The sequence below is a fragment of the Rhineura floridana genome, chromosome 8 (genome assembly GCF_030035675.1).
Source record: "Rhineura floridana isolate rRhiFlo1 chromosome 8, rRhiFlo1.hap2, whole genome shotgun sequence".
In the NCBI taxonomy this organism is placed as follows: Eukaryota; Metazoa; Chordata; class Lepidosauria; order Squamata; family Rhineuridae; genus Rhineura; species Rhineura floridana.
Window position 1 is genome coordinate 4,142,004 of NC_084487.1, and position 14,439 is coordinate 4,156,442.

At 50.1% G+C, this 14,439-nt stretch overlaps 1 protein-coding gene across 1 annotated transcript in view; it reads left to right on the forward strand.

Annotated features, from left to right (window-relative positions):
* The first annotated feature begins 351 nt into the window (after positions 1–351).
* The window catches only part of SMO (smoothened, frizzled class receptor), a 32,710-nt gene continuing 18,622 nt past the window's right edge, over positions 352–14,439 (forward strand). The window contains exon 1 of the mRNA XM_061638016.1: positions 352–1,378. Coding sequence (XP_061494000.1) covers positions 1,102–1,378 — 277 coding nt within the window. The 5' untranslated portion in view covers positions 352–1,101. The remainder of the gene's footprint in view (positions 1,379–14,439) is intronic.

Below are 14,439 nucleotides of genomic sequence, written 5' to 3' on the forward strand. Positions count from 1 at the left end.
GCTGAGAGCATCAGAAGAGCCCTGCTGGACCGGGGCCAATGGCCCATGCAGGCGGGCATCCTGTTCTCACAGAAGCAACCAGGACTAGCTCAGTTCCGGAACTGGCCCTGGGGAGCGGACGGGGCAGACCTTACCACTAGGGAGAACGCGGGGCAGATGGTCGGGTCGGGGGGGGGGGGTCCAGCCTTAGAGCTTCCTTCGCCAACCTGGCGCCCCCCCAGATGTCTAGGACTACAGTCCTACCCATCTGGGGGGCGCCAGGTTGGCGAAGGCCGCCTTTGAGACTCCAGCCTGTGCCTTAACCTGCACGGCGCCGTCCCTGGATCACGCTAGGCCGTGACCGACGGGCGCTTCACTTTTTCCCTCCCTATCGCGCGTCAACAGTCTGGTCGGCTTCTGGGTTTGCGGGGAAGAGAAGCGGGCTGTCTCCGTCCACGCGGCTCCGCCACGCTGCGCTCCCCCAACTGTGTGTGCGACGTGTGTGTTTGGCGGGCGTGGGGGGTTTTCTCCCCCCTCGCGGAGGAGGTCCTCTTGGCCGGAGACCCCCCGCCCCTCTCGGCGTCCTTCTGCTGCGCGTTCCCGGCGGCGGCAGAAGGGGGAGGCGGCGAGGGCGGGCGCCGTCTTGTTGGCTCCCTCCGCCGTCCACGCATTCTTGAGAAAGGAGCAAGAGCAACAAAGGAGGCCCGCGCTGAGGAGCAGGCGGAGGCGGCCAAACATCGAGGCCGCTCTTCTTCGCCGCGTCTTCGGAAGTTTGGCAAAAGTTGGCGCAAAGTTTTGGGGAAAGCTGCGGAAGGCGAAGAGCGCGATCTGGCGGCGCGGCGCGGCGCGGCCCGGCGCCCTCCCCTCGGACACAAAAGCCCCCCCTTTCGGGGGGAAGGGGGGAGACGAGGAGAAAGGAGGTCGGGGGCTGCTGCTGCTTCCGCCGCCGCCGCCTTTGGGAGGAGAGGGGGTCTCGCTGGATCATGGCCTCCGGCGGGGCCCTCGCCGAGGCGCCGTTCCCCCGCCTGGCCGTCCCGCCGGCCCTGAGAGTCCCGGGACGAGGCGCCGCCATCGGGCAGCCCGGTGCGCCTTAGGCGCACGGCGGAGGGAGGCGGCGGCTCGATGGCCCGCCTGGGGCCCGACCGGTGCCTGCCCTGGGGGCTCGCCTGCCTCTGCTTCTGCCTCGGGCTGGGCGGCGGGGCGGCAGCAGCAGCAGCGACGCTCAACGGCAGCGCGGCGGGCCGGGACGAGGCGCGGTGCAAGCGCGAGGCGCCCTGCGAGGCGCTCCATCAGAGCGTCTGCCTGGGCTCGCCGCTGCCCTACGCCGCCACCTCAACGCTCCTGGCCGAAGACTCCAGCTCACAGGAGGAGGCGCACGACAAGCTGCTCCTCTGGTCCGGTAAGGGGCCGGGGGCACCGGAGGGAGGGAATGGGCGCGGGGGGGGAAGGAGGCAACTCCGGGTTTGAGGGGAAGGGGGCGCGGGGGTGGGAGGGGTCGATTCCAGGGGATCCATGTCTGGGCAGGGCCTGATTCGAAGCGAGGACCCCGCCAAGAAGCCAATCTCCACCGCCAGCTTGTTCGCCTGGAACTTATCAAGGATTCGTACGCGAGAAGGCGGCCTCTGAGCTCGCGCAGAGTGCAGGGCCCCGCGGCCTCACCGAATAACTGCAGGAGCTTGCAGCGAGTCGGCTCCGACGCGTGCAGCTGTGGATTGGCCGTTAGGATATGCGCGTTGCTCTCCGGATCAGCCCCGTAGGCTGGACATCAGAGCCATGAGCTAAACAGTGTGGGGAGTTATTTATTTCTTGCATCGTTCTGTGAGTTCTCCTTGGTATATTGTTTTGATATTTTTGTACTGGGTTTGACTTTTTATATTTAGCGAAAGAGGGAGAGAGAGATTCTTTTGTAAGTCACTTTGAGTTTCATTCTGGAAAAAAATGGCTAATAAATATCATTACTATTATTAATAATAATAAGCTGCATGTAACAGGTATTTGCCACGCATGACATGCGCACAGGTAACAGTGACATCAAAACACCTGAAGGTAATGTGACTACCAGGTATGGCCAATAATCTGTAGGTGGCAGCTGCACTTCTGTGGGACCTTGCGCAAGTTTCCTACATGGAGATGCTTTCTGTGTAGGATCTAGCTCAGGCTTCCCCAATGTGGTGCCCTCCTGATGTTGCTTGATTACAGCTCATCGTTGGCCATGCTGGCTGGACCTGATGGGAGTCTGAAACATCTGGAAGGCAGAGGGAGTGTGTAGGATCCTTTATTCCTCTAATTCCATAGTTCTTCCAGAGATGATTCCCCCCCCATCTTGCACAAAGATCCCTGGATTCATAGAAACTTGAGGGTCTCTCAGCATGCAGTTATTCTGTCCCTTGAGTGCTAAACATTCCTGTCCACGCTTTCATATCTGGACCGTGCTGGATGAGCCCAAGCGGGGCTATAGTCCAAAGCATATGGAGGGCCCCAGGCGCCATCAAGGCTGTGCCTCTGGAGCGCTTGGCACGGCTGTCTTTGGACAGGCCAAGCTGGAGAAGGCATGCATTTGGAATGTGTGTGAGCCTGCCAGGCATCTCCTGCGCCCAAGGTGGTTTGCTAGCAGAAGTAAAATCATAACATCCTCTCTGCGAGGAACACTCAAGTTATGCAGAAATAACTTGGACCACACCAGCGCAGCAAGAACACTGAGATGTGGGAAATTGGGGGGAGGGGGGAACCGGTGCCAGTGTGGCATAGTGGTTAGAGTGTTGGACTGTGACCTGGGAGACCAGGGTTCGAATCCTCACTTGGCCATGAAGCTCAGTGTCTGAAACCCTGGAGAGCTGCTGCTAGTCAGTGTACAGTACTGAAATAGATGGACCAATAGTCTCACTCAGTATAAGGCAGCTATTATTGCTACTACTACTACTACTATTATTATTATTATTATTATTATTATTATTACCTGTCCTTCACCCTAAGGTCCCAGGCAGGTCACAACAGTCTTAAAATACAGCATTAAAAACAATCTAAGATCACAAAATAGGGTTGGTCCTAAAAATACACATCTCGGATATCAAAGGCCAGTCAGCATTTGCCTAAAACTATACAGTGAAGTTTGCCAGATGCACCTCAGCATGGAGGGGGATTACACAATTTAGGGGCCACCACAGAGAAGGCCCTCTCCCGGGCCACCTCCTCCCCGAGCTCCCAAGGGTGGCGGAACCACCCAAAGGGGCCCCTCTGCTCAGCACCCGGGAGGGTCTGTGGGGAAGGAGGTGGCCTTTCAGTGTTCCCATGAGAGGGGCCCTAACTCAGTGGTAGAGCACTGGCTTTGTGTGCAGCAGGTCCCAAGTTCAGTCCTCAGTGGCATCTCTGGGTGGGGCTGAGAGAGACTCCCTCCCTGAAATCCTGGAGAGCCGCTGCTAGTCAGTGCAGACAGTACTGAGGTAGATGTGACTTGGCATGAAGCAGCTTCCTGTGTCAACCCAAGCCTTTGTGTTCCTTGAAGGGCTCTACCCTAGTCTGAAGAAAAAAAGAAACCCAAAAAGAAAGGGGTAGAGGAGATGTGCACTAGTGGCACCCGGACTCTGGAGGGAGCTGTGGCAGGTAGGGTAGAAGAGGGTGCCATTCGCAAGGCCTCTGGGTGTTAGTAGGAGCAGTTAAGGATGCTGCTTTTCAGTGGGGAGGAGCCAGACGGTTGGATTTACTGACTTCAGAGAATGTAGTTTGTGGCTATCGGCTGCGTGTCTGACTTTTGGTCTGGCAACCTGAGGGTGAAGGGCGGGACTGACATTCTGATCCTCGCTGGAGCCAAGAGAGGTCCCAGGAGGACAGCGCATTGTGCTACCTGGGAGAAAAGGTGCGCCAGATTCGGACTAAGGGTAGAGCGGGGGGGAAGGCCACAACCAAAGGTTGGCTTCCTAAAGGACCGGCTTGGAGGCCAGTTGCTTTGGCTACAGGATGGATAGGGCAACCTCAGGGAACGAAGGTGAGAAAATAGGTATTCCTGACTCCAGGTTGCACTTAGCCTATGGGTTTCCATGCGCCGAGTGGATGGGGAGGATCCTTTCTTAAAGAGACGCAAATAAAATTGATGACCAGTTTCTCTGCAGGGACGGTGCTCTTTGGGAAGAGGCATTTGTTCTTACCATGGCTAATTGAGGGCCAAATGTATTTTGGGAAATCTTTTGCAGTGCTTTCCCATTTGGAATTTTTCAGAAAAACCCAAGCTGCTCCCTTCCAAATGTGTGGGATTACAGGTCCCATTAGCCCTTTGCTTTACAAAGACTGGACGAGTCTTAGCAGGTATAGGCTGACCTCACCCAACTGGTGCAGGAAGGAGAGGGTACAGTCTGTAATCAAAGCCCCCCCCCGAAGAAACAGAGAAGGCTGAGGCTTTTAGGGAGAGGCCCCCAGTAATCTGTGTCTCTCCTGATGTTGATGGTCTCCCACCAGCCCCAGTGGGCAGTCCTGATGGGGATTGGAGTCTGGGAACGTCAGGAGGGCCACAAGTTCCCCATCCCTGAGATGCCCAGTCAGGATCCACACAACCACCCCAGGCAACTTGCGCCAGCAAATTACAGAGCGGGGCTGAGCCCTGGGATTCCTCTTCCGGTCCTTCTTCCTGTTCCAGACGCCACCTTCCCTCAGGCGCAGCATCATCTCTCGGGGTGTTGCAGGTTGTGACAGTTTCTGTTATTTCCTGATGGGTCCATTGGGAGGTGAGGGCCATTGGGGGATAGAGCCTGTGGGCCAGAAGTTAACCCTGGGGATGGCAGCTGAGATCCTGCGTGGAAGCCTGCTGAGCTCCGTGAGGTGCAGTTTGGAGTGGATGGTGCTGCATCACCTCGAGGGGTTCAGGAGGCTTTCACGCAGAATCTCAGCTGCCAGATATGCCTGGGTGTGTGGAGCTTCCGGCCCACAGGCCATTTCCCCCAACGGCGCTCGCCTCCCCACCAGATGATGCCAGACAATGGGCAGGGCAGGCTTGGATCCTGCCAGGTGCTGCTTCGCCACCCCATTCTCTGCGGTAATGCGCTGGTAAAGGAGATCCTTGCAGCCCGCAGGATTGGACCCTCTGCTCAGTGTAAGGTGCAATCCTGCTGGGTGCTGCCAGCACATTAAGAGCATCAGAGGAGCCTGCTGGATCAGGCCAAAGGGTGCATCTGGTCCAGCACCCTGCCCTCACAGTGGCCAGCCAGAGACCCCACTGGGAAGTCCGCCAGCCGGACCTGGGCTCAGCCCCACTGTGGCTTCCAGCAGTGGATGTAGAAGGTGGCCATTGGGTTAGTAGCCACTGACCAACTTGTCCCCCGTCTGTTATCTGTGGGGGACAAAGCAGACCCCTCCTCCCATAGGTCAACGTTGACTGGGGGGCAAGGCGGTTCACCAGTCGGTCACCTAACATCATCACCATTGGGGTTGTTCGTTCAATTTCTATCCCGCCCTCCATGCCAAAGGGAGGCCAACGAATGAGGAAGCACTCAAAGCATCTTAAAAACAAAACATCTTTTTAAAAAAGCCTTTCAAGACAATTCTGGTACAGATGCAGACTGGGGAATGGTCCCAACGATGTCGCATGATTGTGATGACTCATGAGTGACGGAGGTGGCCCCGCCATCTCTCAACGTGAGGCCGTGGGGGGTGGGAGGCAAAGATTCGGCCCACTGGGCCGAAAAGGTTCCCCACCCCTGAAACTTTTCCAACCCCTGCTCAGTGCAGCAGATCCACAGCTAGAGTGTCCCTAAGAGATGACTGTTCCAGCCTCTGAATTGAAGCCCCCACCAGCCCTCTAAGTAATGGGCTCCGTTGCTGAACTGCTGTTGCCGTGAAAAGAGATTTCCCCTACTGTTGAGCTATCTGCCTCCCTGTAGCATAATCCCTTAGGACTTCCCGTCAGGGCCTCTGATTGGCCACTGTGAAAACAGAGTGCTGGACTAGATGAGCCTCCTCTGGCCTGATCCAGCCACTAGGCTCTTCTGCTGTTCTTATCTAGCAGAGAGCTACATCTCTTTGCTCTCTTCTCTGTTTCAGGACTTTGGAGGATGCCATTGCTCTTCCCGCATAGCCTCTTCTGCAGGCTGAACAGACACAATTCCTCGTTTTTTTCCTCATTGGTCTTCTTAGACCATCTCTCACTGCCCTCCTCTGAAACCCGTTCCAATTTGCCTACATCCTTATCAGAGTCCAGCAGCATCCAAACCTGGACACAGCGTTCCAGATTAGATCAGTCTGGTGTGGAATAAAATAGAACCACTGCTTCCTGTGACTTCGAAACTCTGGTTAGATTGTTGTTGTTGTTACGTGCCTCCAAGTCAACTACGACTTATGGCGACCCTATGAATCAGTGACCTCCAATAGCATCTGTTATGGACCACCCTGTTCAGATCTTGGAAGTTCAGGTCTGTGGCTTCCTTGATGAAATCAATCCATCTCTTGGTTGGCCTTCCTCTTTTTCTACTCCCTTCTGTTTTCCCCAGCATTACTGTCTTTTCTAGTGAATCATGTCTTCACATTATGTGTCCAAAGTATGATAACCTCAGTTTCATCATTTTAGCTTCTAGTGACAGTTCTGGTTTAATTTGTTCTAATACCCAATTATTTGTCTTTTTCGCAGTCCATGGTATGCGCAAAGCTCTCCTCTAACACCACCTTTCAAATGAGTTGATTTTTCTCTTATTCACTTTTTTCACTGTCCAGCTTTCACATCCATACATAGAGATTGGGAATACCATGGTCTGAATGATCCTGACTTTAGTGTTCAGTGATACATCTTTGCATTTGAGGACCTTTTCTAGTTCTCTCATAGCTGCCCTCCCCAGTCCTAGTCTTCTTCGGATTCCTTGACTGTTGTTTCCATTTTGGTTCATGACTGGACATGGAACTGAAACAGCCTTGGTCGCTCTGGTGGATGATTTGAGGAGGGCGTTGGATAGGGGAGAACATGCCTTCCTCGTCATCCTGGATCTCTCAGCGGCTTTCGATACCATTGACCACGGTATCCTCTTTGATCGCCTGGAGGGAATGGGAATGGGGGCACTGTCTTACGGTGGTTCCGTTCCTATCTCTCAGACAGGCATCAACAGGTAGCATTGGGGGATGAGGTTTCAGACCCTTGGCCTCTCAATTGTGGTGTGCCACAGGGTTCTATCCTCTCTCCCATGCTATTTAACATCTATGTAAAGCCGCTGGGGGCCATCATCAGGAGATTTGGGTTGCAGTGTCATCAATACACGGATGACACTCAGCTCTATCTCTCATTTAAGTCCTCACCAGAGTTGGCTGTGGATACCATTTCCAAATGCCTGGAGTCCGTAAGTGAATGGATGGGAGGTAATAGGCTGAAACTGAACCCCGACAAGACCGAGGTACTGCTTGTGGGAGACAAGAGGAGGTTGGGTGATATTGACCTGGTGTTAAATGGGGTAAGATTGCCCCTAAAGGACCAGGTTCGCATCCTCGGGGTCATTCTTGACTCCCAGCTGTCCATGGAGGCTCAGGTTTTGGCAGTGAGCCGGGCAGCTTGGTATCAATTACATCTAATACAGAGGCTGCGTCCCTACCTTCCTGTCCATCTGCTCCCGTGGGTAGTGCATGCCCTGGTCTCCTCTCGCTTAGACTACTGTAATGCGCTCTACGTTGGGTTACCCTTGAGGACAGTCCGGAAACTACAGCTGGTACAGAATGTGGCGGCACGGTTGATTAAGAACAGCTGCCGCCGTGATCATATAACTCCAGTGCTAGAAGATCTGCACTGGTTACCAGTTGTTTACCGGGCCCAATTCAAGGTGTTGGTGTTAACCTTTAAAGCCCTACACGGTTTCGGTTCAGTTTATCTAAAGGAGCGCCTCCAGCATCATCAAATATGCCGCCTGACGAGATCAGCCTCACAAGACCTTCTCTCGGTCCCGCCAGTCAAAACAGCTAGGCTGGTGCGGACCAGAGAGAGGGCATTTTCGATTGTGGCCCCCACCCTCTGGAATTCTCTGCCATGTGACCTTTGCCATGCCCCCTCCCTGGTAGGTTTCCGCCGAGAATTGAAAACCTGGCTGTTTAGGCGGGCCTATGGGACTTTTGGGTAATTTTGTTTTATTCTGTAAAGTTGTGGGTGGGTTTAGATTAAGTAGAGTCTGATGTTGTATTTGTATTTATATGTTATATTTTAATCTTCTGTACGTCGCCTAGAGTGGCCGTTAATTCGGCCGGATAGGCGACTTAGAAATAAAATTTTATGATGATGATGATGGTGATGATTGTGCCAAGATATTGATAATCCTTGACAAGTTCAATGTCCTCATTGTCAACTGTAAAGTTGCATAAATCTTCTGTTGTCATTACTTTAGTCTTTTTGATGTTCAGCTGTAGTCCTGCTTTTGTGCTTTCCTCTTTAACTTTCATCAGCATTCGTTTCAAATCGTTACTGGTTTCTGCTAGTAGTATGGTATCGTCTGCATATCTTAAATTATTGATATTTCTCCTTCCAATTTTCACACCTCCTTCTTGGTCCAATCCTGCTTTCTGTATGATATGTTCTGCATATAGATTAAATAAATAGGGTGATAAAATACACCCCTGTCTCACACCCTTTCCGATGGGGAACCAATTGGTTTCTCCATATTCTGTCCTTACAGTAGCCTCTTGTCCAGACAATCAGATGCTGTGGCACCCCCATTTCTTTTAAAGCATTCCATAGTTTTTCATGATCTACACAGTCAAAGGCTTTGCTGTAATCTATAAAGCACAGGGTGATTTTCTTCTGAAATTCCTTGCTCCGTTCCGGTATCCAACGTATGTTTGCGATATGATCTCTGGTACCTCTTCCCTTTCTAAATCCAGCTTGGACGCCTGGCATTTCTCGCTCCATATATGGCAAGAGCCTTTGTTGTAGAATCTTGAGCATTACTTTACTTGCATGGGATATTAAGGCAATAGTTCGATAATTACTGCATTCCCTGCAATCCCCTTTCTTTGGAATTGGGATGTATATTGAACGCTTCCAGTCTGTGGGCCGTTGTTTAGTTTTCCATATTTCTTGACAGATTTTAGTCAAAATTTGGACTGATTCAGTCTCAGTAGCTTGTAGTAACTCTTGGTATGCCATCTACCCAACACCTTCACAAGTGCTACTGGTGGGGACACGAGATAGGGCCTTTTCAGTGGCTGCCCCTAGGCTCTGGAACTCCCTCCCTAGGGAGGCAAGAATGGCCTCCTCTGTGCAGTCCTTCCGCCGACAGCTAAAGACTTTTTTCTTCCGGCAGGCCTTTGGAACTGAAGGTTTTAAGGGTAGTGACTGAAGAGGGTGCTGTATGTTATTGTTTTACTTGTATGCTCCTAAACTGGGTTGCAGTAGTTTAAGTGTCTATCTAATTGGTTTTAACATCTTAATAGTTTAATCCTGTTTTAATGCTGATTTTATATGTTTATATGTTTTATATTTTTATAGGTTCTTAATGATATGTACTTTTATCTGGAAGCCGCCTTGAGTTCCAGTTTGGAAAAAGGGCGGGTATAAATAAAGATAACAACAGCAACAACAACAACAACAATAATAATAATTATTATTATTATTCCTGGTGATTTGTTTCTTCCAAGTATATGAAGAGCAGCTTTCACCTCGCATTCTAAAATTTCTGGTTCTTCATCATATGGTTCCTCCGTGAATGAATCTGTCATCCTGGCATCTCTTTTATAGAGTTCTTCAGTGTATTGCTTCCATCTTCCTTTTATTTCATCTGGGTCAGCCACTGTGTTCCCCATTATTCAACATCCCTACTCTTGGTTTAAATTTCCCTTTCATTTCTCTAATCTTTTGGAACAGGGCTCTTGTTCTACCTTTTTTGTTGTCCTCTTCTATTTCTATACAGTAACTATTGTAATAGTTCTCTTTGTCCCTACATACTATTCGTTGTATTGTTGCATTTAGGGTTCTGACTGTGTTTCTATCTGCTTTTGCTTTCCTTCTCTCTTTAACCATTTTAAGAGTTTCATCAATCATTCATTGAGGTCTTTCTTTTTAACTAGAGGTATTGTCTCTTTGCATTCTTCTCTGATAATGTCTCTGACTTCATTCCATAGTTCTTCTGGTTCTCTGTCAACTAAGTTTAAAGCCTCAAACCTGTTCCTTATTTGATCTTTATATGCTTCTGGGATGTTATTTAAATTGTATTTTGGCATTATGATTGCTTTGTTGGTCTTCTTTAGCTTTACTCTGATTTTCGATACGACCAGTTCATGATCTGTACCGCAGTCTGCTCCTGGTCTTGTTTTTGCAGAAAGTATGCAACTTCTCCATCTTCTGTTTCCAATTATATATTCAATTTGATTCCTATATTGACCATTTGGTGATGTCCATGTGTATAGTTAGATTAATCCTGGTTAGATTAATCCTGCCTAAAATTGCATTGGGCTTTTTTGCAGCTGCCTCACAGTGCTGGCTCGTGTTCACCTTGCGATCGACTACAGTCCCTAGATCCTTTTCACATGCACCTTTGCCAAGCCTGGTTTCTCCCATTCTATACCTGTGCATTTTTCAAAAAACAGTTTTTGGCTGAACTTTGCTTTTATTTGTTGTCCCTTTCTTCTTTTTTTTACATTAAGCTTTAAGATCTTTCTTGATTTTTTAAAAATTAAAGGTATAAAATGAGCCTGGTAATGTTTGTTTGGGTTTTTAGTAATGGTTACCCCTAGGTAACGAAACTGTTTATAGCAAAAAGGGGCCCCCAGGTCTCTTCATGGCATTTTTAATTTTTGGAGCTATATTGAAGAACATAACACTAGATTTGTTGTAGTTCACTTGCAAACCAGATACCTAGCTTTATGAGGGCTTTTGGCTCTGCTGAGTGCTCTTTTGCAGACAGTTTAGCATGTTTCCACCCATCCCCGAAATCAGGTCTCAGACTGCCCCTCCTAGGAGTCAGAGTCGCGAGCACAACTTGTGGCTGAGGTTATGTCTCTTAACAGACTTGCCTGCTGTCACAAATAGAGCAGCTGTGTACAATTTCTGCTTTAGACTTTTCAAGATGAGATGTTTTGAACGGTCCTACTCTGAAACCGACATTGGAGCCTTGAAAGGACAGTTTGACCGAATGCTTATTGTAAGCTGTAGTATCTCTGGAATGGAACAGGGCTGCAAACTTCCCTTCGTGTATATATGTATCCAAAGTCACCCCAGATGACTTCGAAAGAGCATGCATTGCAGAAGCTTCGATGAAAGCTTTGCGGTTTCCTTTCCACTTGAGCAATCTGCTTCCAATGGATTATATTTTGCTGATTTGTTTTTGCTATTGATCTTTCCCTCATTACATGAAAAAAGCAGACGGCCACAGCAGACGGGTGTGGCCATATCGATACCAGCCTCTTCTGCCTGTCTCGGTGTCCCAGCAACATCTTGGACAGTTGTTAAGATCTGGCCATGCCCCCAGGGTTACCAGGGCTGCTTTGCCAGAGCGCACAGCCAAAGAGAATCTCTGTCCATGGATGTGCTCTCTTTCAGAACAGCAGCACACTTTGGGAAACAGCAGACGTCCTTGCGCTGGGTTCATACAGCTGGAAGAAGGTGCCCTGTTGCACTGGAGCAGAGGTCAAGTTGTAGTCCAGGGCTGGGGAACCGGGGCTGCTGTCCAGATGATGACGGCCTTCAACTCCCACCAGCCCCAGACAGTGAACAGGGAGGATGGGAGCTGAAGGTCAACAACATCCAAAGGGCCGCAAGTTTCCCAAGTAGCAAAGTGACTAACTAGATGCTCCTGGGATGCCTGCAAACAGGGCAGGAAGAGCAACGGCCCCCTCTCACTCTTGCAACTAGGAAACTGCAGCTTGTGCAAAATGCAGCGGCCAGATTGGTAACAGGGACCAGACAGTCCAAACATATAAAACTGATTCTGGCCCACTTGCATTGGCTGCCTGTATGTTTCCGAGCTCAATTCAAGGTGCTGGTTTTGACCTATAAAGCCTTACATGGCTTAGGACCGCAATACCTGATGGAACGCCTCTCCTGACACTAACCCACCCATACACTACGTTCAAGATCAAAGGCCCTCCTCTGGGTGCCTACTCCGAGGGAAGCTCGGAGGATGGCAACAAGGGAAGAGGGCCTTCTCAGTGGTGGCCCCCAAATTATGGAATGACACCTGTGACGAGGTACGCCTGGCGCCAACACTGTTATCTTTTCTGTGCCAGGTCAAGACTTTCCTCTTCTCCCAGGCATTTTAGCATGTGTTTTTAAATTGTTTTTTAAAAATGTGTTTTAAAATTTGTATATTTGTTTTTAGTGTTTTAATTGTTGTAAACCGCCCAGAGAGCTTTGGCTATGGGGCGGTATACAAATGCAATAAATAAATAAATTCAGGAAGGTCCTGTGTTCTTGTCCCATGGAGGAACCTGCAGAGTAGCCAGGAGCAACTTGCTCCAACCAGGCCCGGGAGTGAGCGGAGCCCTTTTGAACGCCCACCTCCAGCCCATTTTTCCTAGGCTCTGCCCCATTTTGGATAGCTACAGTGGCTTGAAGGGCCAGTCTGCAGGCCTGGAGACGGGCACTTCTTCTTTGCTCCGTGGCCTGGTGCCCTCCGTATGCTGTCGGAGTGGCAGCATCCAGTGGGAGGCAGCTGGTTCCTCGGGCCTGGGAAAAGGTGTCCAGGCGGGTCCTGGCTCTGGTTCTGTGGGAGCTCCTGCCTGCCAGCCTCAGAGGTTCGACGGCGTCACCCAAGCAGGGGGGGGGAAACATGGAACCTCCAGCACTCCCTGGTGCAATCAACCTTAAGACGTAGCTCGACGCATTGTGCCTCTACAGCTTACATGCGCAGGGAGAGGAAAGAATTTGCCCTGCTCTGATATTTTGCCAAGCCACTTCTGCAGCTGGTTAGGCTTGAAAAATCGTTTACTTTTAGAATTGGTGGAACTGGCAAGTTTTTCAAGCTCCTGTTGTCCTTGTGCTCCAAAATGCATTGAGCCTACACTGAATGGTTTTTGTACCTGTGAGCACTAGAGTCTCCACCTCCCCCTTTTCCCCTGCTTGGTGCATTTAAGGTGTTCTTTTCCTCTTCCATGGACCCATCATCTTTAGGCTCTGAGTGAGGAGCCTGGTCTTGCTTTCTAACCAGTGACACTGTAGCCTCCAGCTTGACTAAATGGGAAGTATGTTCTAAAGTCCTGTTTATAAGGTTGATTAAATGGCGAGGTCAGCTGCAGTTCAGTAGGGAGGGACTTGCACAATTTGGGGGCCTCCATAGAAAAGGCCATGTCCTGTCGGTGATACCGGCTTCCTTTCCATCATTCATTCCCTGACCCTAGTTCTCCCACAACCATTCAAATATACATATGTTCACCTTGACGTCTGGCAAAAAGGTTGGTCTGGATCAGCTGTGGCTAGCTGGAAGTAGTTTTGCTCGGTCTTTGAGAGGCCTGACTAATCTTTACTGAAGGAGGGGGAAATGTTTTGCCTGTACCTTGTGCATGTGTGTGAGAGAGCCCATATTGAGCCTTGATAGCAGAATCCTTGGAGTTTCTAAAGCAGCTTTTGGGCTTCCCATAGGAGCACCCTGTGAGAACCAGATCCTGGACCAGAATCATAGAGTTTGAAGAGACTTATAAGGCGATCCAGTCTGACCCCCTGCTCAGTGCATGAATCCAACTTAAAACATCCCCGACAAGTGGCTGTCCAGCTGCCTCTTGAATGCCTCCAGTGCTGGAGAGCCTGCCGCCTCCTTAGGTCATTGGCTCCACTGTCTACCACTCTTAACGGTTGGGAAGTTTTTCCTGATGTTCAGTTGAAATCTGGATTCCTGTAACTTGAGTTCATTATTCCATGTCCTGCACTCTGGGGCGATTGGGAAAAGATCCTGGCCCTCCTCTGTGTGGCAACCTTTCAAGTACTTGAACAGTGCTATCCTATCTCCCCTCAGTCTTCTCTTCTCCAGGCTAAACATGCCCAGTTCTGTCAGTCTCTCCTCATAGGGCTTTGTTTCCAGTCCCCTGATCATCCTTGTTGCCCTCCTCTGAACCTGTTCCAGTTTGTCTGCCTCCTTAAAGTGTGGTGTCCAGAACTGGATGCAGTACGCAAGATGAGGCCTAACCTGTGGCAAATAGAGGGGAACCAATAATTCACGCGATTTGGAAACTATAGTTCTGTTTATGCAGCCTAAAATAGCATTTGCCTTCTTTGCAGCCGTATCACACGATTCGCTCATATCCATCTTGTGATCAACAACAATCCCAAGATCCTTCTCACATGTAGTATTCCTGAGCCAAGTATCCCCCATCTCATAACTGTGCATTTGGTTTCTTTCTCCTAGGTGTAGAACTTTGCACTTATCCCTGTTAAATTTCATTCTGTTGTTTTCAGCCCAATACTCCAGCCTGTCAGGATCCCTGTGAATTTTGTTTCTGTCTTCCATGGTATTAGCTATCCCTTCCAATTTTATATTATCTGCAAATTTGATAAGCATTCCCTGCACCTCACCCAAGTCATTA